Source organism: Pan paniscus, chromosome 10, assembly GCF_029289425.2.
Source record: "Pan paniscus chromosome 10, NHGRI_mPanPan1-v2.0_pri, whole genome shotgun sequence".
Classification (NCBI taxonomy): Eukaryota; Metazoa; Chordata; class Mammalia; order Primates; family Hominidae; genus Pan; species Pan paniscus.
Genome location: NC_073259.2, coordinates 17590703 through 17608717, shown reverse-complemented (window position 1 = coordinate 17608717; position 18015 = coordinate 17590703). Strand labels below are relative to the sequence as shown.

General features: G+C 37.2%; 1 protein-coding gene across 8 annotated transcripts in view; it reads left to right on the top strand.

The window, feature by feature from the left end:
* LRP6 (LDL receptor related protein 6) overlaps positions 1-18015 on the top strand; it is a 170290-nt gene that overhangs the window by 125803 nt on the left and 26472 nt on the right. For all 8 annotated transcript variants that reach the window (XR_004665617.3, XR_608456.5, XR_008954639.2 and 5 more), the window contains 5 exons: positions 4989-5198; positions 8219-8344; positions 11460-11696; positions 12615-12725; positions 16592-16822. Coding sequence is in view for 5 of the 8 variants with exons in the window: in XM_063593360.1 (XP_063449430.1) it covers positions 4989-5198; positions 8219-8344; positions 11460-11696; positions 12615-12725; positions 16592-16822 (915 nt within the window). In the remaining 3 variants the exon portion in view is untranslated. The remainder of the gene's footprint in view (positions 1-4988; positions 5199-8218; positions 8345-11459; positions 11697-12614; positions 12726-16591; positions 16823-18015) is intronic.

Sequence of the window (18015 nt, the reverse complement as noted above, 5' to 3'; positions counted from 1 at the left end):
ACTTTACCTTTACTTATATTATACTGTCAATTATTATAACTGCAATAGATTCATCTGTGTCTTCAGTATTTTTTCAGGATTACCTTGGCTATTGTTAACTACTGCAATTTCCATGTACATTGTAGAATCAGCTTGTGAGTTTCCCCTTCCAAAAAAAATCACATACTAAGATGTTCATTGGGTTTGCATTAAATTGATAGTTTAGAGAGAATTATTATCTTTATAATATTAATCTTCTAAACCATGATCATGGTAAATCTCCCTGTTTATTTAGATCTTTAATTTCTCTTAATGTTTTATAATTTTCAGCATAGAGGTCTTGCCTATCTTTCATTAGAGTTGTTATTCCTTCTTATTTGGTGCTTTTAAATGCTAGTGGTAAAGACTATTCTAAACTTAATGTTTTATTTTCTAATTGTGCCTGGAATATGGAAATACAATTTCTTTTTTTCTCCTTCTAGCATATTAGCTTGTACCACAGCACCATGCTGAGTATACTTATCTTTAGGATTTTTTATGTTATAGAATCATGTTTCTTCAAATAATGAGAGTTGTGTTTTTTTCTTTCCTTATGCTGGCTGGGGTCCCCCAGTACAGTGTTGAATAGGATGATAATAGAATCCTTTTTTGTTGTTGTTGTTTTCTAGGTCTTGGAGAAGCATTCAGTACTTTTGTGATTAAGTATTCTTTGCTAAGGTTTTTCTGTAGATAACCTTTGTCAAATTAAGGAATTTACTTACTTTCCCCAGTTTACTGGGATAAATAAAATCTAGCATGATATATTATTCTTTTTTTTATTGCTGGATTTGATTTGCTAATGTTGTGAGATTTTTTTTAATCTACGCTCACGAGAAGGATTACCTTGTGATTTTCTTTTCTTGTCAGGTATTTGTTGGTGTTTTGCCATCAAGGCTTTGTTGGCCACATAAAAAGAAATGCTTGTTCTTTTTCTATTCTCTGAAAAAGGTTACTGTCAAGTTGATTTTTTTTTCTTATGTATTCACAGATAATTATGCTTTCATCCTGGGACCTTTTTCTATTTCGTATTTGTAGCCACCCGCATAGCCTTTTATAGCGAATTGCATCCAGTGCATGCTTAGTTTGTTGAATAAATAAGCATATCTTTTCCTTGTTGGTTCCAGTAGCTTACTTATTTTTCACCAGCATCAAAGTAGATCAGGTCCTTACCATATCTGGGGGCCTGCAGTGACACTGTTGACTTCCTTTTTTACCCAGTTGTCTACCTCAGACCATCCTTTCATTACTGCCAGCTAATCTTTAAAAATCATTCTTCTTTATTGTTTAATTTTAATTTTCATTAAAGTAATACATGTAAATATTATGGATATCAAACTGTTCTACTTGGCTTGTAACAAAAAACAAGCCTACTGCTCTACTCTGCTGCTCTCAGTTCCCATGCTTAGAAGCATTCACAACTATTTTCACTTATTTTAAAATAAACTTGCTTAAAAATGCTATTTCTTGATTTTTCACTTTTAGACGTTAAACATTGACTTCCTTTGGAAGATAAAGATTTTGCTATCTTAAACCATATGTCCCCAAAACACACGTGTGAATTTTCTTTCCATCCTCCCCAGCATAGTTATGAACTTTCCAGAATTCGAGGCACAAGTTTGCAGATAGAAAGGACCCACCTGTGACTAGTGCCATAATTTTTTTAAGTCTAGACTTAATTACTTATTATTTATGGCTATGAACATATTACTATTAGGTACATTTCTTTCTAAAACTTTTTTCCTCCCTGCAGTTAATATTTGTGTAATGTAAATATTGTTTGAATAAATGGATATGCATCAAGCAGTCCATCTATTTGTCTTCATAATTAAAATCACATCTCTGGGTTTCTTCATCATCTTGCTGCAGTCTGGATTTGCTTGGTTTCTAGGCTAACTTCATTTCTCCATTGTCCTGGGAGTGTACAGATGCTGAACCTGCTGTTTCCTGGACTCCATTTCTTCTGGTTTTCTTAATAGAGACCATTTTCTAGCAGCTTCTTGAAAGGGGCTCATCATAAAAGGTTAAAATTCTTGATCTTGTTTGAATTTTTTTTCCTCCTCACACTTGGTTGATAATTTGCTTTCATGTTTTATAGCTGTTTTCTCTCAGAATTTCGAAAATAGAACTCCATTGTCTTTGAGCATCTTCTGTCATTGGGAAGTTTGATGTGACTGTGATTTCAGTCTTTGTATGCTATCCTTTTCCTTTTTCCTCCGGAAGCTTTTAACATGTTCTTTCCCCTCAGTGTCCTAGAATTTGATACTGTGCCTTTGTTTGATTCCTCCCTTCTTTCCTTTTTTCTTTCTCTCCACTCTCCCTCCCCCAGCCCTTTCCTCTTCCCCTTTCTCATCATTCCCCTTCTCCTTCCCCTTCTTTCCCTTCTTCCTTTCTAGTCCTTTTCCCCTTGAGCTTGGGGGAAGCATTCAATACTTTGTGATTAAGTATTCTTTGCTAAGGTTTTTCTGTAGATAACCTTTGTCAAATTAAGGAACTTAACTTCTTTTCTCAGTTTGCTGGAATAAATAAAATTTAGCATGGTACATTCTTTTTATTTATTGCTGGATTTGATATGCTAATGTTTTGTTTTAAGATTTTTTTTTTTAATTGGCCAGGTGCAGTGGCTCACGCCTGTAATCCCAGCACTTTTGGAGGCTGAGGCGGGCAGATCATGAGGTCAGGAGTTCAAGGCCAGCCTGGCCACCATGGTGAAACCCCATATCTACTAAAAATACAAAAATTAGCCTGGCATGGTGACGGGTGCGAGTAATCCCAGCTACTCAGGAGTCTGAGGCAGGAGAATCACTTGAAACCGGAAGGCGAAGGTTGCAGTGAGGCGAGATTGAGCCACTGCACTCTAGCCTGGGCGAAAGAGCAAAACTCCGTCTAAAAAAAAAAAAGAGATTTTTAAAATCTATGCTCGTGCTTTCCCTTCCCCTTCCCTTCCTTCTCATTGAACTGGTTACTAGGTTGATCCTTTCTGTCTAGAAGTCTACACCTTAAATTCTGGAATGTTTTCTTGTGTTGTTTCTTTGATAATTTATTTTTCATTTTCCTATTTTGGAGCTTTTTATTTTTATGCTGGACCTTCTTGACCGTAGCTGTATTTTTCTCACCTATTATCCATCTCTTTGTGTTTTTGTTGTACTTTCTGAGGAGAGCTTCTCAAATTTGTCTCCCAACCCTCTTGTTGCATTTTTCTTTGAAATTTTTGGATATCATGTTTTTAATTTCCAAGGGCTCTTTTTTGTTCTCCAAATGCTCTGCCCTTCTGAAGACAGCCTATTCTTTAGGTGTTTTTTTTTTAATTGATATTTATTTGTTTTCTTCTGCTTTTGTGTCTTTTTCTCCAAGTTCCTTTGTTGTGTTTGTCTTGGGCTTCAAATTTAAAGATAGAGGTTTTCTTTAAATATTTGGTGATCCTTAGCTGTTTGTATTTAGTATGAGGCTTAAAAATACTGAGAACATTGCTGTGTAACTTCTTACACATATTTTCAATTAGTACTCCTCTTTCAGCCCCAGCCACATAACTCCTACCTTTGTTCCATTCTAAAATACCTGGTGCTTCCACTTGCTGAGCTAATTGATTTCATTGTTAGCTTCACTGGCTGTAGGCATTTAGCTTTCTCTGGGCTACTGTGTCATTATCCCTGGTCTATCTATTCTCCAACTTCCAAAATTTGTATCACTTTCCTGCTCTCTCCTGTTCTTCTACCTTCTTTGTCCTTATGGGTTTATACCTTAAAAATTATTTTCTTTTCTTTCTTTCTTTCTTTTTTTTTTTTCCTGAGACAGGGTCTCGCTCTGTCACCCAGGCTGCAGTGCAGTGTGAACTTGGCTCACTACAGCCTTGACCTCCCTGGCTCAAGGAATTCTCCCATCTCAGCCTCCTGAGTACCTGGACTACAGGCGCATGCCACCATGCCTGGCTAATTTTTATATTTTTTGTAGAGATGGCATTTTGCCATGTTGCCCAGGCTGATCTCGAACTCCTAGGCTCACGTGATCCTCCTGCCTCAGCCTCCCAGATTACTGAGATTACAGGTGTGTGCCACTGCACCCAGCCTAAAATTTTTTAAATCACCACATTAGTAGAGTTTTAGGAGAGAATATATAAGTAAACTTGTGCTTAGCCTGCCATCTGAATGTTGACTCAGGCAATGCCTTCCCATCTGGAATATCTCCCCACTTTTCTTCATTTATTAAAAAGTTGGCATTTTGCTTGCCTCTTTCCTGAAACTTTCCTTTGATACTTCCAAAATATCAGCTAATGTCTTTGTTTGACTGAACTCATGACTTAGGAACCATGAACTTTCTATAAATATTTGAAGGACTGTTATGAAAAAGAAGGAATGAATATATTTTTTCTTTTTGAGTGAGGGAGAAACTGAATAAAGCAGGGTGGGGGGTATGAACACAGATTTTAGCCCACCGTATAAAAGAACTTTCTCACTGTGCAACAATAGCAGAAGTTGCCTCCTCAGAGTCTGGATGACTCTATGTCTGAGATGATTAGAAATAATTCTTACCTTGGGGTGAGTCAGTCATTTTTTCTAATTGTGTTCTGAGAAGCCAGGTGGGGTGAGAGTGAAGCTGTTCTTCATAAATGCCTCAAGTATACTCAGAACTCTGGGTCCACCACCACTGCTCCTCCAGAGAAGTGCCATTTTTATCTGTTGTATATATAAGTTAGGGTTTTTCAAACTACTGTTCTAAGTTCTTTTCTACATTTCTATGAACTAGAATATTTACTGCACATTGGGCACTTACTTGCTCTTGATTGCATATTAATATCTAGTTTATTAGCTGTTTTCTAGTGTATGTCTTACCATGATTTTTAAGTTTTGTGGTAGAGATCTTGTTTTTTTTTCTTTTCTATACCTGTAGAATCTAACTGGTAGTCAGTAAATAATTACCAAAAGTATAACTTGACCCACATGAGTCATTTCTGTTGAATTTTCTCCTTTTCCAAGGTGCTAACCGGATAGTATTAGAAGACTCCAATATCTTGCAGCCTGTGGGACTTACTGTGTTTGAAAACTGGCTCTATTGGATTGATAAACAGCAGCAAATGATTGAAAAAATTGACATGACAGGTCGAGAGGGTAGAACCAAAGTCCAAGCTCGAATTGCCCAGCTTAGTGACATTCATGCAGTAAAGGAGCTGAACCTTCAAGAATACAGTAAGTATTAATGGGATAAAGCTAATTGGAGGAATCATGTGTTATAATAAATTAATATGTACTTTTGTGGATTTTTAAACTCTGTTTCCTTGAAGACTTTCATGCACTTTTAGTTTTGCCATTTTTTTTGAACTCTCCATGCTTTTTTTTTTTTTTTTTTTTGGGAGACGGAGTCTCACTCTGTCGCCCAGGCTGGAGTGCAGTGTCACGATCTTGGCTCCTGCAGCCTCTGCCTCCCGGGTTCAAGTGATTCTCATGCCTCAGCCTCCAGAGTAGCTGGGATTACAGGTGCATGCCACCATGCCTCGCTGATTTTTTTTTTTTAATTTTTAGTAGAAGCAGGGTTTCACCATGTTGTCCCGGCTGATCTCGAACTCCTGACTTCAAGTGATCTGCCCACCTTGGCCTCCCAAAGTGCTGGGATTACAGGTGTGATCCACCACACCCAGCCTCTTCATGCTTTTAAAGCCTTATGTCAACCTTACCCGGGAGCTTTTCCAAATTAAACATAATCTCATAATACAGAAATGGGGGAAAGGCATGGGTCTTGCCTGTTAAAAAAGAATATTTCCTGGTACAACAATGACTGCTTATCATGCCTTGTTTTTCTCCCCTTCAATTCCTTTGAGAATACTGATAACATAAAGCATCTATTTCTTTTCTTCCCTCTGTATACTTCCCCCATAGCTTGAAAAAAAGTAAAAATTATATAATGATGAATATAGTTATAATGGGTTTATCTTATTCTTATGCAAAACACACTAAAAATTAGTGTGTAAACATAGAGAAGACTCTGTTTAATCAGTAGGTGCTTGGTTTTTTTTCCCCCCTTTTGGATAAATATTTCAATTCCCAGCTTAGAAAAATAGCCATCTCCATGAACCCCAGGAAAAAAGAAAAGTAGCCAGAAATATTTTCTTATTTTTTTTTGAAAATGGCTAGTCATCTTGGCCTAGTTCTTAATTCATATCTGTCATCAAAATTACCCTAATAATAGAGAGGAATAAATGAGTTTATATATGCAAAACGTTTTTTAAAAAGTGCCTTCCTTAGCAGTCACTACTGTCGATCTTACATGATGGTACCAGGGATGCCAATGTTAAATTGAGTACGAGAGAGACAATTATTGAAATTCTGTAACTTCTCAGCTCAGTGCTTTTAAATTGAATTTAAGCATGAAAGGAGAATGAAGAAACAGGAGTAGCCCTGTACAAGTGTTCATTATGTTGGTACAGTTCATGAATTTAGAAGTAAAGTTACAAGTATTTGAGAATTAGAAAGTTAAAAATTGTTGTCATTTTATGGTATGACTTGTAGCTCAGGCTGAACATTTAATAGAAATATGATAATGATATCATACCTAAGTTATTTATTTAGTCGATATATGAATATTTTATTACAGAAAATCTCAAGATTTTCAGAATTTCAAGGGAGAGGTTTTATTTAATAACTATTTAAATATGATTGTATATTAGGTAAATCATTTTTTCAAATTTCTAATATTAAAGAGAATGGGATTTTTATCAAAAATATCATGGAATTAAAGGTTGAGAAACACTGCTACATAGGCTGTATATTCTATATAATGTGTGATGTCTGTTTTGGACAGTATGCTCATTTGTAGATAGCTGACTCCCTCAGTCTCAACACAAACTGAAGCAGAACCAATGTTATTGTGGAAGAGAGTCAAATAATAAATGGTGGCTTATATTAGATGTTTATATTTTGTGACGACAGATGTCAAGTTGCTTTTAATACAGGCTAAACAGAAAATTCCAAACAATGATTCTTTAAAAATACAACTTGTGAAACAGACTTTGAAAAGTTGCCTAGTGGTTTCTTTACTTAGCCCATGTATGAGGAAGTTAGACATTTATAGTATTACAAGTTACCTTTTGCAGTTGACCAAATAATTTTGTTTCTGAATTGTTCTGTTACATGTGCCTTTTAAGTTTTTTTCTTCTAATAACTCTTTAATTCTCAATGGATTCCTCATTAAGATACACTTTTTGACTGAAATTGTCTTTCAGAAATATGGATTTTCTGAGTTAAAAATCTTAATATAGGAGAATTCTTATATTTTAAATAGAATAATACTCAAGTTTCAGCATTCTCCCTAGCAATTTTTTGTTGTTGTTTTTTGTAGAGATGGAGTCTTGCTCTGCCGCCCAGGCTGGAGTGCAGTGGCACTATCTTGGATCACTGTAACCTCCGCCTCCCAGGTTCAAGCAATTCTTATGCCTCAGCCTCCCGAGTAGCTGGGATTACAGGTGCATGCCACCACACCCAGCTAATTTCTTTTGTATTTTAGTAGAGACGGGATTTCACTGTGTTGCCCAGGCTGGTCTTGAACTCCTGAGTTCGGGCAATCCACTTGCCTCAGCCTCCCAAAGTGCTAGGATTACAGGCGTGAGCCACCGCACCCGGCCTCTCCCTAGCAATTTTTTAGTTTCAGTAAACATTTCTTCATATTTACAAAAATTAAGATGAGCTTTACCATTACCTTAAAATATTTTATATATAAATATATAAAGACAGTGGTTAGATAGAAGTAGTTTCTTGTAGGTTGTGTAGAGATTGAGTGAAGAATCATATTGTGTGGAAATAAAAGTCCAAGCTGGACCAGCCTGACCACCATGGTGAAATTCCATCTTTACTAAAAACGGAAAAATTGGCCAGGCATGGCGGCAGTCACCTGCAATCCCAGCTACTCGGGAGGCTGAGGCAGGAGAAGCACTTGAACCTGGGAAGCAGAGTTTGCAGTGAGCCAAGATCACACCACTGTACTCCAGCCTGAGCAAGACTCTGTCTCAAAATAATAATAATAATAATAATGATAATAAAAGTTAAAAAAGTCCATAATAATAATAATAAAAGTAAAAAAAAAGAGTCCAAGCTGATTATACATTTGATTTTCATAAATAGTTTTGACAGGGTTGTCCCTTTTTCTCTTCTCCTCTCCCACTTCTCTCCCCCTCCACTCCCCATCCTCTCCCCATCCTCACCTCTTCTCTTTGCAGGACAGCACCCTTGTGCTCAGGATAATGGTGGCTGTTCACATATTTGTCTTGTAAAGGGGGATGGTACTACAAGGTGTTCTTGCCCCATGCACCTGGTTCTACTTCAAGATGAGCTATCATGTGGAGGTAAATATGTTGTAATTTTCTTGTGCAACCCTAAATGCAAACATATTCCATATCTTAAGCCTAGACTTCTATGACTAGGCATTGAAATTGCTCTGTCTACTAACTTAATTGGTTGCGTGTATTCCATTCATTTGTATTGTACTAGACTTTTCTGTTATTCTTCTCTGCCACCCTGCCCAGCCTCATAATCATCATTTTACTCTGTTTCTTTGACTTTTTTACACTCCACGTGTGAGATCATGTAGTATTTGTGTTTCTATGCCTAGCTTATTTCACTTAACAGGATGTCTTCCAGGTTCATCTGTGTTGTTGCAAATGACAGGATTTCCTACTTTTTTTTGACTGAATAGTATTTCACTGCGTATATATTACCACACTTTTCAGCCTGTGAATGAGTATGCTTCCTAATACTAAAGTAGCCTCCCCCCTCTCCCAAAAGGTAACAAAATGAATTAATTCTACCTCCTGTAATCTCTCTCCACTAAATTGTAGATTCTCTAAGTTGATGTGTCATTGTTGGGAATGTGTCTGATGGAAAGAATATTCTTTTGTTCAAATCCATCAGCAAATTCCCATTGCTTCTTTATCTAGTAAAAAATGATTTTTTAAAAGATATCACTGAGTATAGTGATACTGTTGTAGTAAAATTGGTTTAATCACTTAGCAGGTATAACAAATAGATACATTCCATTGTTAAATTATAGTATGGTGATATCAGGCACCATAATAGTATTCATACCCTTAATTCAGATATCCTCCTTTTGGGGATAATTCTAAGTTAATTCAACTGAAGGAAAAAGACTACATCATACTATTATCTACAGTGGCAGAAATTTTTAAATGAATTTCTAATGGTGTGAAAATTACTAAGTAAAATAACTGAGTTTATACAGCTATTAAATGTTATAATCATGAAGTTGATGTAAAAATGTTGCCAAAATGACAAGTACATAAAATATATATTTCTGTAAACAAATATTGAAAGAGAATATGTATTCAACATATAAAAATTGTTGATCGGGTGGGTGGGATTAAAAGTAAATTTTATTCTTCGAACTATAAGTTTTTAAAAAAATAAATAATGCATGTGTTCAGTAGCAGCTATGGGCACTGTGCTTGGACCGTAGGGGATTTGAAGATCTTTGAGATAGCATACAGCGTAGTCAGGGAAATCAGATATGTACAAAAAGTTAAGCTCTGGTACTTGAAATTTTTAAAAATAGGGATTGCACAATAATGTGAATGTACTTAATGTCATTGAGCTATGCACTTTAAAGTGGTTAAATTGGTCAATTTTATGGTTACTTTACCCTCCCCCCACCAAAAAAAAATAGCATGTGTTTCCCTATCAGGGTGCTAGAGTGTTACTTTAAGTGAGGCAAATCCTAGAAAAATTTCTCTTTATGTTAATGATAACATGGATAAAACTGAGTCAAGGATCTCATCTTCCAATTTGAAAATATCTTTTAAAGGGCCTTTTTTCTTGCTTGCACATTTAGCAATTATTTTTAATGTATGTATTAAAACGAGTTTTGACAGATGTATACAACTGTGTATTAGGCCATTCTTGCATTGCTATAAAGAAATACCTGAGGCTGGGTAACTTATAAAGAAAAAGTTTAATTGGCTCATGGTTCTGCCGGCTGTATTGTTCAGCTTCTGGATAGGCCTCAGGAAACTTTGATGGCGGGGGTGAAGAGTGAGCAGGCAGGTCACATGGCAAAAGAGGGAGCAAGAGAGAGAGAGTAGGCTAGAGGGAGTGCCACGCACTTTTAAACAACCAGCTCTCCCAAGAATTCATTTACTATCAGGAGGATAGCACCAAGGCATGAGGGATCTACCCCCATGATCCAAACACTTCCCACCAGGCCTCACTTCCAACATTGGGGATTACATTTCAGCCTGAGATTTAGAGGGACAAATATCCAAACTATATCACACGGTTTGCATGACATGCAGTTCAAAGGAGTGTCCTTTGTTTTATGTTTATTAGTTTCTTTCTATCCCCAACCAAATTCAAACTGCTTTAAGGACGTGGATATATTTTATCTACTTTAATTCTCCATACAATATAGATAGTATAGTGCTGAATACATAATAGGCTCTTATTAAATAATCCCTAAAATTCCCCATGTAAAATGTTCACCTGTAATCTGCAATATTCTCTGTTGTAAAGTTACAGGGTTTTCTGACCTATGGTCATATCATAAGGTTATGGGTTCTCTAGATAATTCACTAACAGACAAGTGTAAATAACTACTGTACAATTTACCTGTCAGTCATTCTTTCAGGTAAAAATGACATTCCATTTTGAGTTGGATTTACAACTCAAGACAAATGCTTTCCCATTAGAAACTACCACGCTTAGGTATGCAACATGAGCTTTATGCATAATTGCCATTTGATTGATCAGACTATTAAAGAGGCATACACTGGGTTGATTTTAATATAATTTTTTATTGATTCATCAATAACATTCTTAAGTGAAATTGGTCTTTTTGTGTGTTTGTTTAAACTGTGCACGTGTGGCTGTGTATAGTACAGTGATTACTAATGAAGTTTGTTGTCATTTGCCTGAGTCTGCTAAGGTACCAAGTTTTATTCACTATTTCTTTTGTAGCATCAGTGCAAACATAGCCAAAAAAAAGCAATGACATCTTAATGTTATTATAAAAATAGTTTTTACCTAGTGGGTCCCCTGAAAGAGGTCTCAGGAACGCCTAAGGGTTCATGGACTATCCTTTGAGAAGCTTAGAGCTAGAAAACTTTTGAGTGCTAGGCTAACTTTAAAGTCTTTGGTAATTATACTGATTATTCCTAGGTTTTGTGTGAGACTGTAACAGATTGCAAATATTATAATCCTGTTTTGGATTACAATATATGAAAAAACTTTTGCCTTATAGTTTTGCGGGCAAAAGTTTATAGTGAATGTAAAGGAAGTAATGTGAAAACCTTTATTTCTTCTTTGAATAGATGAGATAGTTATAAATCATATTTATTATAAAGTATTTTGTGTATGTTAATTATTAAATGAGCTTCACTCAGGTATGTGTTTGTACTTCTGTGTGACCATGATTGTGTTTTTGTCACTCCCCTTCTCCTTGTTCATTTGAAGAACCTCCAACATGTTCTCCTCAGCAGTTTACTTGTTTCACGGGGGAAATTGACTGTATCCCTGTGGCTTGGCGGTGCGATGGGTTTACTGAATGTGAAGACCACAGTGATGAACTCAATTGTCCTGTATGCTCAGAGTCCCAGTTCCAGTGTGCCAGTGGGCAGTGTATTGATGGTGCCCTCCGATGCAATGGAGATGCAAACTGCCAGGACAAATCAGATGAGAAGAACTGTGAAGGTATCCAGAATTCTTCAGTGCCTCAGCATGCAATCCTTTTTTCCCATTCAGTTGTTTAAACTTCAGTATTACTTGGCTTAGTGTCAGGTGGGGTTTTTCAAGTACATATGACTGTATCACTTCTGATCATAGTGCCATGTTCCATATTATTGTTTTAATTCACTTCATATGCATAAGATTTATACAAATTAATAAGCTTTGAAAATTGAGAAATGAAACTAAAATATATTAGGCCTTCAGTATATAAAAATAGTCCCTGTTTCCAATGAGCTCTGAATTAGTGGATTTATTAATTACGCTCTAACATATTTTATATTCTTCACTTTCCCTTACTAACTTTTCCCATGGTAAAAACAACCCAGCCAACTTCTCTAGAATTCTTTAGTGAAAGAGGGAATTTAATGTAAAGAATAAGCCGGGCGTGGTGGCTCACGCCTGTAATCCCAGCACTTTGGGAGGCCGAGGCGGGCGGATCACGAGGTCAGGAGATAGAGACCATCCTGGCTAACACGGTGAAACCCCATCTCTACTAAAAATACAAAAAATTAGCCAGGCCTGGTGGCAGACGCCTGTAGTCCCAGCTACTTGGGAGGCTGAGGCAGGAGAATGGCGTGAACCTGGGAAGCAGAGCTTGCAGTGAGCCAATATCGCGCCACTGCACTCCAGCCTGGGCGACAGAGCAAGACTCTGTCTCAAAAAAAAAAAAAAAAAAAATGTTAGGAAATTTCCTGCTGGATTTTTTTCTCCTACTCTTTTTTCTCTCTCTCAACCAATGGAACTCCAGAGAATAATATTTAAGTTATAGCTAAAAGTCTAATTTGTTTTTCATTTGTGTTCAGAAGGCACCTTTTGATTCTTGCCAGAGTTTGACTTTACATGATATTAAAAATAAGAAAACTATTTATGTTTTTTTTCCAGTGCTTTGTTTAATTGATCAGTTCCGCTGTGCCAATGGTCAGTGCATTGGAAAGCACAAGAAGTGTGATCATAATGTGGATTGCAGTGACAAGTCAGATGAACTGGATTGTTGTAAGTAGGACTGAGATCTATAAATTACTCTTAACAGAGAATTTAAACAATTTTTTTTCTTATGTGTGAGGTTTACTTATCGAGATTTCCTTTCTAAGTAATAAGTATTAATATTAAGCTAATTATTTGTGCGAAGGTTTTTTTATGTTTTGCTTTCAGTAATTCTTTTAACATAGCAGTTTTCTTTTGCACAGAAATCTTCACAGAAACATTTAGTAAAGCACTAGAAAAGAGTAAATATTATTTTACTATAACCAAAGTTACAGAATTCTCAAATCATTTAGATACATAGAAATCAGCCGGGCATGGTGGCTCACACCTGTAATCCCAGCACTTTGGGAGGCCAAGGTGGGCGGATCACTTGAGGTCAGGAGTTCGAGACCAGCCTGGCCAACATGGTGAAACCCTATCTGTACTAAAAATGCAAAAATTAGCCAGGCGTGGTGGTGCATGCCTGTAATCCCAGCTACTGGGAGGCTGAAGCAGGACAATCATTTGAACCCAGGAGGCGGAGGTTGCATTGAGCCGAGATCACACCATTGCACTCTAGCCTAGGCGACAGAGCAAGACTCCGTCTCAAAAAAAAAAAAGAAAAGAATTCATTTGGTCTGAATTCAATTCAGAACTTAAGCAATCCACCCACTTTGGCCTCACAAAGTGCTGGAATTACAGGTCTTCATCTTCAAAATGAAGAGAATGATGCTTAGCCTGATGCCTATAAGAAAATTAAATGATTTAACATATATATCATTTAGCCTAAAAAACACATAGCCTGGCTCATAGTAGATACATTGATTATGGAGTATAAGTGCTGTAATAGAAATCTACACAGGTGGCAGTAGAAATGAGAGAGTAGTCAGCTTTTTAGGGACAAAGATGGACTTGATCAAGGAAGGCATCTTAGAAAAATGGTATTTAAGATTGGGTGTTGTGCCAGTGCGCTGGCTCACACCTGTAATCCCAGCACTTTGGGAGGCCAATGTGGGCATATCACGAGGTCAGGAGTTCGAGACCAGCCTGGCCAACATGGTGAAACCCCGTCTCTACTAAAAATACAAAAATTAGCTGGGCGTGGTGGCGGGCGCCTGTAATCCCAGCTACTCAGGAGGCTGAGGCAAGAGAATCGTTTGAACCCAGGAGGTGGAGGTTGCAGTGAGCCGAGATCGTGCCATTGTACTCCAACCTGGGCGACAGGGCGAGACTCCATCTCAAAAAAAAAGAAAAAAAAGACTGGGTGTTGATCAATGAATAGTGTTCATCATGTAGATAATTGGAGAAATTGCATTTTTGGCAGAGGGAATATACTGTTCAAAAGCAGAAAAGAGTGAAACAGGCACCTCTGGGAACCTCCATGTAATGGGACTGCCAAAATACAGGCTCTGTTGAGGGGTGTCAGCAAGAGATAACATAGGTAAAGGTACAATCATGGAGGACTATGCTTTTCTTCTAAAGAGCCTAGACAGTATTAACAATGGAGAGTGGAGAGTCACTGAAAATTTCAAGAAAAAGACTAGCATGGTCAAGCAATACAGAAGTTGTAAAGCCAGTGGGTTGGAGGTGATAAACTTATAGGCAGGGAAATCTGTTAGATTGATTGCTTTCAAACTTCTTCTGATCGCATCAAGAGGAATACAGAGATTTGAGCTCATGCATTTAAAAAGGTGTCACACAACACTTAAATATTTACCCATATTATATAGAACACTTTCTGACATTTTCTGTTTTATTTTTTCAAAGCTGGTTGTAACCCACTAAATCATTCTCACCATTTACGAATGACTTGCAGCCTGTAATTTAAAAAGGAAGCGATTAGAGTTTAGGCAGAAGATGATAAAGATCTAAATCATGAGGAGGAGGAGTGGGGGTGGCAGGGAGAGAACAGATTTCGGAGTTGTTTCAGAAGTAGAATAAAGAGGAATTGGTAACCACTTAGATATAGTTGATAAGTTTAAGTTGACCCACAGGTACCTCACTGAGTGACTGGAGTCATTAAATGGGATATATAGCAGGAACTGAAAACCAAAGTACCATACCACATCTTGGCTGCAGATGTAATGTTTGATTGATGTGATGTTTAATTTACATTAAATGCCTTTAGGCAGGCGTGTACTTTGCCACAAGCCCCATCACTTTTTATTATCTTATACTAGATGACTTCATTTATGGTGTCTTTACCCCTGGAATCTAGGAGAAATGACTGATCATGGTGACAGTGAGTTCAGTTTGTGATATGTTGCCTGAGAGGTACTCATGGAATATCCCACTGAAGCTCTTCAGGAAGTTGATTATAAGGAACTGTGGCTCAGAAGAGAGATTTGGTGCTCTTTAGTTTATTGATAATAATGAAAGCTGTGACAGTAGATAGAATCTCCCAGGACAGTAAGAAGAGGAGGAAAATAGTAGGTGATAGATAGAAATCTCTCTGGGAAGCACCTGCACTTAAGATGCAGGCAGAAGAGAATGAAGCCAACAAAGGAAGCAGAGAAAGAATAATCAGAAATAGTAAAATTAAGAGAGTGGTATCTTGGAAGAATATTGATCAGACTTTTTTTTAAAGAGAAGACAGGAGCCAGCAGTATTGTGTAAAGAGGTTAGTGAAACGAATATATTGAATATGGCAAATAGTAGAACTTTGACTGTTGACAGAAAAGTTTCAGTGCAGTGGTGAGGGTGGAAGTCTGATTTCAGGGAGTTTATGGTGTGACCCAGAGACTAGGGATTGAGGGTAGTGAATGTAAACTTTTCTTTCCTGAAGCTTGGCATTGCAAAGGAATGTTAGGGGACTAAAAAGGAATGAAAAGATGAGACGGTTGTTCTCAAGGACTAAAAAGAGTCTATGCTTCAGATTCCACAGACTAAATTTGTAAATGATAATCCCTACAGATTATGTAACTTAGAGATGTCATTTTCACGCATTTCTTTCATATAATCTGTCAGGGGATGAGTTTAGCTATATGGATGGGAGATTTGAGGTAAGATGAAGCAGGAGGAAGTTTTTTAAAGGATCTGCAACTGTGAGATAAAATTTAACTGTTCAGAATGGAAGAATTTTCCCTCTGAATAGAGACAGTAATGCTCTAATTTCAATAAGCTCACTTTCCCTCTACCTCTGATATTGATGCCCTCTGCTTCTTAAAGCCTCAGGTAGCTCAGGGATCCAGGGAAGGTGAATCCCTGGGGTGGTGTCCTCTTCTGGCAATCTGGCCTTTCTTTGTGAGTCCTCCAGTAATCAGGTATTAAAGACCTTATGTTCCTTGGTCTCAGGCAACTAGACAGCCTGAAGGCCAGCAGCATAGGGGATTTGAGAGCTGAGGCTTATCTTTAGCTTCCAGTTTTCATTCATCAGGCCTAAATGTCACTATTCAAATCTAAAATCTAACATGTGCTCAGAGCTGATTTTGGCTTCTTCACCATTCCAGGTAAAACATTTGATGACTTTTCTAGGTTTATCCCTTCTGGTCATACATTTTTTCCCGAAATCTTGGAATACCGTTGTTCATTTGTATGGTATATAGAATGAAGTAGAATGGATTTTATCTGTTTATTTATTTAAAGCTTCTTAATGGTGTTTAAATCTGTACTTCATTTACCATCTTTGTTTCTATCTGTTTACAATTACACTTTCCAACCTATTGTTTTATTTCTGTCTTCACTTAAGGGTAGTTCATTTTGATTCCTAATGATGACATTTATTTCATATGTCTTCAGGGCGTGGTATGTATGTATTCATAAAAAAGAAAAGTGTTTATGAATTATCTTCATTAGGCTTATAGCTTCACATCCTATTAGCAAGCCCTCTTTTGATTACTATTTTGAATATACAGTTGTTTTTCTATTAAATAACCATACTGCATTCTTCATTGTAGATCCGACTGAAGAACCAGCACCACAGGCCACCAATACAGTTGGTTCTGTTATTGGCGTAATTGTCACCATTTTTGTGTCTGGAACTATATACTTTATCTGCCAGAGGATGTTGTGTCCACGTATGAAGGGAGATGGGGAAACTATGACTAATGACTATGTAGTTCATGGACCAGCTTCTGTGCCTCTTGGTTATGTGCCACACCCAAGTTCTTTGTCAGGATCTCTTCCAGGTGAGTCAGGATGGATCCATTGAGAATCAAGTCTTTGGTCCTGCAAGACTGCCAGTTTCCATTGTGGAAAAGAATACTACCTAGAGTCTGTCTGTAACCATATTACTCTGAGTTTAAACAATTATAAGGACAAACGTTCTTTTTTACTATTAGCACCTTCTCTTTACACAGAAGGCCTTAGATATGGTTTGGTAGAAATTGTCAAAGCATATAAAGCAGATACATATGCAAGCTCTAAGCCTCTCTGACTGCAATTCTGGATGCATGCTACGGAAGGTGAATCAGCCAGTCATTTAGTGAAAGAGTTGTAAACCACAGGTTAAGTTCACCACCAGGGAACTCTAGTACTATGGAGCCCATGAATAAAAGGAGGCCAAAAATTATATAAGATTCCCTTCAGCCAACAAAGATTTGTAAATAGCTGGATGATAGAAGGGAGAATATGTCTTAAGTTTTCTCCTGACTTCATGTGCTAATAGGGGACAAAGGGCTAGTTTAGGCATAGCTGAGTAGCCAGAAGTTTTAAGCTTGGGTAGGCCGTGTTGCTCTAGGGAACTGACCTTCTTTTTAATGTTTTCTGGTGCCCTTAGTTAAAAGACGCCTTCCTTTTAATGAATATGGAGAAGGCGGTGCCTTGCAAAAACCCTCTGAAAATAGGAACTTACTATGGGTGTAACTCTTAAGTAGACAAACACGGTTTTTAAACTGTTAATGGTAATGTTTCTTTACTGCCATACCTATTTTCAGTTAGTGGAATTTGGGAAGCTTCTTGGAAAAAATAGAATTTTTTCTTTAGCACTGGTAGTTTTGATTCTAGCAACATTTATATTCATTAGATGAAAAAATATTCTTTCATATGTTGTTTGTGCCCTAAAAATGTTTTTTTGTTTTCTTTTGAGCAAGTCTGGTATGTAATATGCCCTGCCTCACAACCTCTACCCTTTACAATCCTTTCAAATCCTCCAAGAGGTTGAAAAGCCCTTATTTTAAATAGCTCTGCTTCTGCCAGGGGAGGGAGAAGGTGGGAGCTACTCTTGGCCTTGTTCTAGGCCAGCTCTTTCAATGGGAGCATTGACTTCTAGAAAACGTTCATTTCCTTTCTCCATCAAATGTTCTCAATTATGGGAAAAGAGTGTAAGTTATTTTAAAATCAGACTACTTCACTGTTGATATTTGTAATCCTACTGTTGAAT